The sequence below is a fragment of the Cajanus cajan genome, chromosome 9 (genome assembly GCF_000230855.2).
Source record: "Cajanus cajan strain Asha chromosome 9, NIPB_CcT2T_4, whole genome shotgun sequence".
NCBI lineage: Eukaryota > Viridiplantae > Streptophyta > Magnoliopsida > Fabales > Fabaceae > Cajanus > Cajanus cajan.
This window is the reverse complement of record NC_138525.1, coordinates 21,176,539-21,187,472: the sequence shown is the minus strand read 5'-3', so window position 1 is coordinate 21,187,472 and position 10,934 is coordinate 21,176,539. Positions and strand designations below refer to the sequence as shown.

Here is a 10,934-nt window from a genome sequence, read left to right as displayed (position 1 = left end):
CAAAGTCACAACAAATAATGTAAGTTGACCTCTTAACATGATGTTTTCGAATGCATCACAATTTACCACCATGACCATATGATTTATCATGTTAATTGATATTAGTTAGTATACCACTTGACCAACTATGCATTGATACCATTTAAAATAATGGTTGAATAATCAAGGATCTAAGAATTTTTTTTAACTATTCACACATTTAATAACACCTTCATTTTTTCCTAACTTGTGTGTGTCAAAAGAAAAATAGTGACATTCATACACGGGGATTAATGGCAAAGACAAATGAAAGCTTTTTATATATATATATATATATATATATATATATATATATATATATTTTTTTTTTTTATTTTTACTTCTGATTGATATTTGATATTTTACTAATGAAAAACAATGTTTGCTTAATACCTTCAACAACATGGAATGAAATTGACAGTAAAAAAATTAACTTTTTTTCAAATAATTCAATTTTCAAAGGGGAAAAAAAGTTGGGTAATGAAAAAAAAAAACTCTCACCTCAATGTCTAGTAGAGAAAGATAAGGACAAAAGCAAAAGAAGGGTCGTTCATGAGTTTTCTTCACCTCTTTTCTCTCGACATCTTTGGATAGAGCCACATGGAATTTGAAATTTAAAAATTGTGCTAACTCTTTCTCATGTTTTTTCATATTATATCAAACAAAACATTTAGGTGAAATTTATGCTATATGTCTAATTGTTGGCAGCTTAATCTTTGGCAAGACACATGACAACCACTACAATCACCCCATTTCTCTTGTACGATCTACTGTCTCTTTCAAAAATACCCCAAATTTTGGCTCTCATCTCTCTCATACAAGAAAAACAACATGAACCATCTACTTAATCAACAAAGTGGTTAGAGCATTGTAATTTGAAGAATATAAAACTTTAACATTAACATATTAGGTTCAAAGTGAACTTTTTTTTACATGATATACACAATTCCAAGTTTTCTTAACATAATAAAATGTTAGTATAATTAATTTCTTAGCCATGTACATCAAATAAGTAATAATTTTTTCTCGTGAACATAACTAATACACATACTCAAATGAAACCCACATGTGGCTCAAGACCATTCGTTAGCACAAAATTTTTTACAATTGAAACCTAGACCTAAAAACATAATGCAATTTGAAAAACATACAAAATATAGAGCAAAATTTTTGACCCAACCACTTACTCACATATGTAACTGAACCAAAATACCCTAACTTAGGTCAAGTTCCAAATCAGTGAGAAAAATGCACAACCCATATCCAAGTTATAACGAACACACGAAATCGTAGATCCAACAATCTGAAACATAACCTCAAATCAAATGTACAAATTACTTAATGAATTAACCTAATTAAAAATAAAATAGATTGAAAAAACAAAAGTGAAATAAATGAATAAATAAAGAAGGCCACACATTTGTATTGGAGTAGAAGATCCATGACCGAATATGAAAGTCATTCCCATGATAGAGAACGTTTTCTCCCATCTAAGCTTCCCACGTCAACCTATAAAGCCTCGTGAAGACACGAGTCGTCATGGGAAGATCAAAAACACCCATGAAGGATGCATGGCACCAAATCCTAACACCGTTTCGCATTGCCTTGCATCGCCTAAGATTCTCAAACGAATGAGAATGCCCAAGAGATTCTCTCTCTTATTATAAGGTACAAATACTTTCACACTTTGCGACACGACGTGATTTTCGACTTGTTAGCTAGAATTGGATGCTTCCATCTACTCAACCATGATATTCCACCGCAACTCTTGGCCATCGTCGAGTGCCTCTAGCAAAGCGAGGGTCAACGATGAGGTCAACAAAAAAGTTATGGGGATTCAAGGAGTACCACACGAGGGAGGAGAATGAAAAAGGGAGTAAACCAAACAATTCACCTCTTTGGAGCTCATCTTTCTCATAAAATAATGGAGAACAATATAAAAAGAACAAAAGAAATCTCTGAACAAATATTCCTAAAGCATAAAAACTGCGTACAAAAAATTAAAGAGTAGAAAAGTCACTCACACTCACTTTAATAGATTTCATTACCAAACTTGTGAACAATAAACTACAGTAACTTTAAAAACTCCTGATTGTATGTTGTATTTGATTGATTCTTATTCTTATTATTTGATTATAGCGGTCCAATTTCATTTTTGATGATCACTTACATCTCTAATTTGTCATGTTGAGGGTTGTGGCAATCAAGGTCGTCATGAGATGGAAAAAATGTATTAAAATTTAAGGAGTCACCACTAATGTTTATTTTAAGGAAAAATATTAGAAAAATCATAAAATAGAAAAATAGTCTACGAAAATAGATTTTTGAATTTGAAAGTCATTTATGTGAAAAAAAAAAGGTATTAGCAATTTAGCACCCTACACGCTCGTTGTAAAAATGGATACTTGTAATAAATTAAGCAAAATATTTATAACTTTAAAATACTTATCTCACCACAAATTAATGAAATTAATTATGACAATCAAATATATTTTATTTAACAAGTGTGTATATTTTATTTTAATGAAGATTAAAATTATTATTATTATTATTATTATGAAAAAAGGAGAGAAAATATTATTGTTTTTACTTTTTTGACTTGGCATAAATGATTTTTTGCTCTTAAGTATCTCCATATGTAATGGAGAATCAAAGTCACGTAATTCTTTAGTAAAAAATATTTGCATGTTGAAATTTTTAATTAAATTATGTAGTTATTAAATTTTAAAAAAATTAACTGTCATAATTCATACATCTTAAATTATAAAATTTACATAGGTGTACATTAAAGTCAATTTACTATAATATTTAATTTTTATAATAGTTATTATGGCATAACAAATTTAATCCTTTTTCTAGTAAATTTTGTTACAATGTTTTTAAATATTTAGCAAAATTTTATAGTAGTATTTTTAATATTTATGATATGAATTATACATTTTAATTGATTTAGAGAAAAACTTTAAGATAACAAATTATCGCAACTTATATCCTTAAACTCTTAGTTCGAGAAACTGTCACATTCAAATAATCATTTTTCTGTCAGATGTTATTTAATCATTTTCTTGATAGATTATAAAATTTGATTTTAACTAAAGCTTATACTTTATGGAATATATTATTTTAAAGGATCTTAAGATTATCACATTATAATATGTACCTCAACAAATTATAAGATTGAGAAAATGTCACATCTAATTAACTTTTTTCTATTTAAAATTTCATCAAAAATTTAATTATATCATAAAACTTGTATTAGAATTATTCTTTATATAACCATGCATTGTTATTATTATGATTATTATTAATTTTGGATTGAACCGTAAAACCTTACTTTTAAATTAATAGGAAATTTAATTATAAATTTATGTTATCACTTATAATTAGGATATTCTACGGTAAGAATGAGTTATGTACCATTTAACATAAATATAATACGGTATCAAGAGAAGAATGAATAATATTAACTAGAGGTAAAATAAAGAAGATATTTGAAAGTGTCTTTGGATTTTTGTTTAATTCAAAGAAGTTAAAATCATTAAATGACAATGAATTGAGAGAATGCTGTGTTAACATTCACTCTACCTTTTCTTAATTACGACAATTTATCATATATTGATTTAGATGATTTTTTCTTTGAATTGAAAGTATTAAAACCATTTTGCCTAATAACTTGATGTCAACATTGAAATTCTTGAGTTTATCAAAGTTGTAGATTGTTATCCAAATTTCTCAATTGTTTACAGAATTTTATTAACCGTATCTATCACTGTCACATTAGCTTGAAGAAGTTTTTCAAATATAAAATTAATAAAAACTTACTTAAAATTGTCAATGTCTTAAGAAAGGTTAAATGATTTGATAATTCTATCTATTGAGAAAGATTTATTAGATAACATTGATGTCGATGTTATCATTGTTGATTTTGCATCTAAAAGTGTTAGAAGAAATCTTTTTTTTTTTTAATGATAATTTGTGTTTTTCCTTTTGTAGGTGATGATCAACAAAATGCCTAGAAAAAATTATTTTGTCAATAATAAAAGATAGCATGTGATTTTATTGAAGAAAAAAATGTAAACTATATTTTAAAATATTTTTGAAATTCTGCTCATATTATGTATAAACATATATTTTTATTTATTAAAATTACATATTTATCTTTTTTATATATAATTTAATTATTAAAATACTTATAAATAAAGGACCCTTATATATTATACCAGACCTACAAAACATCGAGAAGGACCACATCCCAAATTCATCTAAAATGGGATGCTTAGTATTATATTTTTCCAAGTTAATAGAGAACGTGTACAAAATATCGAGAAGGACTACATCCCAAATGCATCTAAAATGGGATGTTTAGTGTTATATTTTTCCAAGTTAATAGAGAACGTCTGCACCAATCTTTATCCATTTTTTTTTCTTAAAGTTTTAATTTTTTAACTTATAATTTCACAACTTTTACTTTTTTGTTTCTATACTTAAAAATATCTTATTTTAGTTTTTAGTCATATCATTTTATTTTCTCTTAGTTCTATTAGAGTGTTGTATATGTTTATATGGATTAAAAGAAAATGTTTATACAAATATAAGAATTGAAAGTGAAAATTTATGTGAATATAAGAATTAAAAAGAAATATTTGTTATTATAAGAACTTAATATATATATATATATATGTATATATATATATATAAAGATTAAAATAAGAAAATTTTAATTATAAGAAATAAAATGTAAAGTATAACTAAATAAATAAAAAATGAAAGCACGTGATGGATAAGTTTCAAATTTACTGACGGATATCAATTTATAGTACCATCTTCTCCCAAAAGTTAAGATAATTTGTAGCGTAGCGAATTCCCATGGAATCTCCATCGAGAAGTTGCGTGTGCCACATGGTGGCCATGCCCTACCCTGCTCGCGGCCACATAAACCCCACCATGAACTTCTGCAAGCTGCTAGTCTCCAACACCACCGACATCCTCGTAACCTTTGTGGTCACCGAAGAATGGCTCGGCTTCATCGCCTCCGACCCCAGACCCGACAACATCCGCCTCCGCTCCATCCCCAACGTGGTCCCGTCGGAGCTCACTCGCGCAAACGACCACCTCGCCTTCATGGAAGCTGTCATGTCCAAAATGGAAGCGCCCTTCGACCACCTACTCCATCGCCTTCAGCCGCCGCCTACGCTGATCTTAGCTGACACTTTTTTGTACTGGGCGGTGGCCGTTGGAAACCGAAGGAACGTTCCGGTGGCGTCGTTTTGGACCATGTCGGCGTCTATTTTCTCTGTGCTCCACCACCATCACCTTTTGGAGCAACATGCTCATTACCCTCTCAATTTCTCAGGTAACTAACGTCACCCTTCATTTATTGAACCGTAGAGTTAATCTCCAATAAAGCATTTTTTTTGGTGCAAGTTTTGTTCACGGGTACCAAAATTTTCTGTGACTAAAATCATATAAATAATGATGTGTTAATTTTATAAAAAAAACTTTTTTTTAAGAATACTTTAATATTTATTATTTAATCTTAATTAATTTATAATTTTTTAAATAATAATTTTTAACTTATTTAAATATGTTTTATCTTTTTCATCACTCTATTTGTTTCATTTTCATTTTTCTTCGTCTCTCTAGCACATCTGTGGTTCCAGTGCTCTAAAATTTACTCTTCCTATCAAAAACTTCATCAAAGACTGATACTTCACCATGTATCCTTCGTTCCACGTATCACATTTTGTTAGTCATTTTCTTTCTATTACTGTATTTGATGGAGCATCTCTCAAACGTAGAATTTTTTACTAAAATAATATTTTTTTAAAAATTTTTTACCAAAAAAGCATCTGTACAACTTTATTTACCTAAATAAAACCTTTTACTGTTCATGTTCAGAATTTGGTTCCCGGGAACCAAATTCTGAACTTCAAATTTCTTTTTTTAGCTCAGAATTCGGTTCCCAGGTAACCGAATTCTGAGAAGTGTTTAAATTCTTTTTTTCTTTTCTGTGTAATTCGGGTTGTGGGTAAATATTGCAACCGGAACGGCACGTTCTCCAAGCAGAACGGGCCGTTCTGCTTGCACGAATAATCTGTTATTTTTGAAACTGGAACGTCCAAGCAGAACGGCCCGTTTTGATGATTTGTCATGTGTGTGTTTTTGTATCTGGAACGGCCCGTTCTGAATGGAGAACGGGTCGTTCTCCTTGCAGAACGGCTCCTTGCAGCACGGCCCGTTCTGCGTTCTCCATTCAGAACGGGCCGTTCCGGTTCCAGTTTTACATCATTTTCCAGGAACCGAATTTTGAACATGAACAGTAAAAGGTTCTATTTGGGTAAATAAAGTGGTACAGATGCTTTTTTGGTAAATTTTTTTTTTAAAAATTTTATTTTAGTAAAAAATTCCTCAAACGTAACTGCGAAGCAGTCATTCACAGACGCGTGGGTCCAAGCGAACATCTCCAAGTACTACCCCGCCACGCAGATTGAAACCATCGCTGTGGGCAACAGTGTTCGTGGACCCCAACAACACCACCAAGTTCCTCGTCCCAGCCATGAAGAACGTCCACGCCTCTCTCGCAAAGCAAAACCTCGACACCGCCATTAAAATCTCCTCACCGCTCGCACTCTCTGCGCTTCAAAACTCCTTCCCCGCCTCCTCCGGCTCCTTCAAAATCGAACTCGTTGAACCGGTTATCAAGTCCATGCTGGAGTTTCTCCGCAAACCGGTTCCTACCTCATGCTCAACGCTTATCCTTTTTTGCATACGCCTCTAGAGAGAAGAGAAAAAATGAAAATGAAAGGGTAGGGAGATGAAAAAGATAAAATATATTTAAATAAGTTGAGGGCTATTATTAAAAAGTTATAAATTAACGAGAGTTAAATAATAAATATTAAAACATTCTTAAAAAATAAAAGTTCTGACAAAGTTAACACATGTCATCGTTTATGTGGTCCTAGTCACAGAAGATTTTGGTATTCCCTAAACAAAACTTGCACCAGAAAATGCCCTCTAATGCTTTTGTTTTTTTTTCTTAAAAAATGTTATTTTAGTCTCATTATTTTATATGATGTTTTAGTCATTATTATTCTTATTAAGTCATAACACAGTTAGGCTTGATGATACTAAATTAAGTTTTTTTTATAATGTAATAGGGGGTTTAAAGTTCAATAAAATTACTAAAAATTACGAGAAAAAATTACAGTAAATTTATCTATAAATAGGAAAAAATAAATCTAATTAGGTGGAGAATTGAAACAAACAATTTCATTAAATAATAAAAGACTAAATTTAGCAAGACTATTAATTACTTAATTAATTTTTCTAAGAATATGAACACAAACTACGATATATGTTAATTTATTATATATTTTGTTATAGTCTACTAGTTGACGGTTTGTTACACCACATGGCATACAAACAATCTTGCAAAGAAGGTCTATACAATTTGGTATTTGTCGCTTAAACCTTTATTCTTGTATAACAAAAAAAAATAGCTCATAAATAATTTTTAAGGTAGTTATAACAAAGATGTAAAACTACGATATATGTTAATTTTTTATAAATTGATGTCGTTTATAGTATTAATGTATGTTTTATTTTCTCTTCTAAATAAGATGAACAAAAATGAAAATATTCTAATATGAAAAGAATTAATAATAGTGTTTTTAGTTTTTGAAAATAATTAAGTTTTTGTTTTTGTTTTCGTCTCTGACTTTTAAAATAATAGTTTTAATTTATATTTTTTTAAATGCTTAATTTTTGCTCCATGTATAAGGGAAAAATATTAGCATCAGGTATATTAAAGTCTTGCAATTTTAAAAATATAAGATGAAAACTGTTGATTTTAAAAGTCGGAGGCCAAAACTAAAATTTTAAAATTTTTTGGGGGTAAAAATACCATTAACCCTAAAAACATGTGTAAAAAGCTTATAAATTTATAGGAACTGAAATAATAACACTAGAATAAAATGAAGCAAAATAATTTTCTAAAGATGAAAACAAGAAGAAAAAAATACGACCAGAAAAGATAATCTTATATTATAAAGACTGAAGTTATTTAAGTTTAAAATATTTAAAATTATTAATAATTATGTGAAGTTGCATGAGATTCTAATTCTGATATTTGGAGACATTGAAGTTAATTGAATGTGTTTGCTTAACTGGTGCGAGCCAGAAAACGGTGGCAAACGTGTGGATTACATTCCTGGAATATCCCCAACGCGCCTCGTAGATTTTCCTCTAAATGATGGCAGTTTCCGCAGCAAGCGAACTATGCAATTGTGCCTCAAAGGTTTCGCGTGGGTTTCCAAAGCACACTGTATCTTATTCACTTCCATTTACGAGCTGGAGCCTCGAGCCATCGATGTCCTAAAGGCAGAGTTCTCTTTGCCCATATACACTATTGGCCCTGTCACACCTTATTTCAGCCTTCAAAATGAAAACAACCCCACTTTGAGTTATAGCTACATGGAGTGGCTTGATGCACAACCCCTTGCTTCTGTTCTTTACATCTCACAAGGTAGCCATTTCTCGGTTTCAAGGGCTCAAATTGATGAGATGGCATTTGCTTTGAGGGAAAGTGGCATTAGGTTCTTGTGGGTAGCACGTGGTGAGGCTTCAAGGTTGAAACAAATTTGTGGGGACATGGGGTTGGTTGTGACATGGTGTGACCAAGTGAGAGTGTTGTCACATTCTTCTATTGGAGGATTTTGGTCCCATTGCGGGTGGAATTCCACAAAAGAAGGTGTGCTTGCTGGGGTTCCGTTTTTGACTTTCCCAATAATCATGGACCAACCACTTGATAGTAAGATGATTGTGGAGGATTGGAAGGTTGGGTGGAGGGTGAAGGAAGACGTTGACGTAAATGCTTTGGTAAAAAAAGATGAAATTGTGATGCTAGTGAAGACATTTATGGATTTTGATAATGAGCTTGCAAGGGAAATCAGAGAGAGATCCAAGACTCTTGCGGGGATTTCTGGTCGAGCAATTACAGATGGTGGATCAGCTGTAACTGATTTGAATGCCTTTATTAGGGATTTAATGCAGACCGAACATTAATGCCACAAAACAACATTAACCTGGTACATGCACTTGTTTTCAATTTCATGGAAATCAGTACTTTATTTGGATTCTTAAAAGTGCTTTTAATAAGTATTACTCCCTCTATTTTTACTCCCTCCGTTTTTTTTCATAGTCGTTTAAGGTTTTGCACGGGAATTAAGGAAATCATTGATATTTTAGTTTTCAAAAATATTTATTACTTACTTTCCTATTTTACCCTTTTTTTTATACATTTTTTAGACTGTTGAACTACTCCATTAAATAGTTGTCACTTTTTTTGTTTTTTTATAGTATTTTGTTGGGAACATATTGCTCTTATAAATGAACATTAACTTTATATGAGTAGTTAAAGAAAAATTAGGTAGATATTAAAAATAAATACACACATTATTCAAGAAACATGTATTAATTATCAAAGGTAAAAATGGAAGAAAAAAATTAATAACTCATTGATTTTAGTAATATGACAATGAAAAAAAAAACAACAAACTCTGACAAAACGACTATGAAAAAAAAATGGAGGGAGTATTTCATAGTCGTTTAACATTTTATACGGGACTTAAAGAAATAATTGATATTTTAGTTTCTAAAAATATTTATTACTTATTTGTTATGCACCTTTTGAGAAATTCATGAATTAATGCATTGATTATTAGAATACACATGTGAACTGTAACATACTCCATTTAATCACATCTGTGCATGAATTAATGCATTAATTATTAGAATATACATGTAAACAGTAACCTACTCCATTTAATCACATAGGTGGTTGAAGAAAAAATAGGTAGACATTAGAAATAAATAGACACATTGTTTAATAAACATACATTAATTATCAAGAGTAAAAATGAAAAAAAAATAATAAATCATTGATTTTAGTAAAATAACAAGAGTTAATCACCTATACACTGTCAATGTAAAGTTTTTTTACACTGACAACCAATCATATCTTTTAATAGTGTCATGTCAGTTGCTTATTTAATGAAATAAAAATAAAATAAAATAATTTAAAAGATTTGATTAGTTGCTAGCGTAAATTTACACTGACAGTGTATAGATAATTAACTCAAATAATAATTGAAAAAAACAATAAAATACTGACAAAACGATTATAAAAAAATGGAGGGAATATGATTTATTGATTCAAATTGAGATAATATGTACAAAATCTCAATTTCAAATTCCATAATATCATTATAATTTTAATGAATTAAAAGAATTTTTTTTAATGAACCATCTCATGTCACGTAATTTTTTAGAAGTCCCTCTATTTTTCCCTCTCTAATGATAAAAGCCATTTGGGATTTTTAATCCAATTTTTTTCAACTTCTCCTCTGCTTTTTTCTCATTTGTCTATTTTTTTTAAAAGGTGTAAATTAATTAATAGGATAAGGTATATCAATTGATTAGAAAATAATTTATACAAAATTAAACTTTAACAATGACAAATAAATATATCAATTTTCTCCTAAAAATTAAATTAATACCTAAAAAAGTATAATGAATATTCTTTTGTTTTTCTGAATGCTTTTCCATCCTCATATTCCAATTTTTGAGATTGAACCATTTGCAATAATGACTTTTTGTATAAATTAAATTAAAAAATTAAAAATATACAAAAAAAAACATATTATCGTTTTAGGTGATTTCTATCACGTGACAAACCACTAAAATAATGTAGAGGACATGTGAATTCTAAAAGGAGAAGATGACGCAAGAGGTCCCCTGCTCCAATGTTTTCTGAACACTACTGCACCTGTCACGTCCGTGTCAGCCTTTAACCTACATGATGCAGGGGTTCCTGCGCTTTACGTGTCTATTACATGATGCAAGGGCTTGACTGCTCC

At 30.0% G+C, this 10,934-nt stretch overlaps 1 protein-coding gene across 1 annotated transcript; it reads left to right on the top strand.

The window, feature by feature from the left end:
• Positions 1 to 4,834: 4,834 nt before the first annotated feature.
• LOC109792547 (UDP-glycosyltransferase 87A1) lies at positions 4,835 to 9,195 on the top strand. Its single transcript, XM_020351973.3, has 2 exons — positions 4,835 to 5,371; positions 8,198 to 9,195. Exons 1-2 carry the CDS (start codon positions 4,885 to 4,887, stop codon positions 9,079 to 9,081), a joined length of 1,371 nt encoding a protein of 456 aa, XP_020207562.1. The 5' UTR covers positions 4,835 to 4,884; the 3' UTR covers positions 9,082 to 9,195.
• The last annotated feature ends 1,739 nt before the right edge of the window (positions 9,196 to 10,934 follow it).

Excerpts from the sequence above, each read along its gene's own strand:
- LOC109792547 (XM_020351973.3), top strand. The coding sequence starts at position 4,885 with ATGGAATCTCCATCGAGAAGTTGCGTGTGCCACATGGTGGCCATGCCC. Across the intron at positions 5,372-8,197 it reads TTACCCTCTCAATTTCTCAG|AAAACGGTGGCAAACGTGTG; the intron begins GTAACTAACGTC and ends GGTGCGAGCCAG.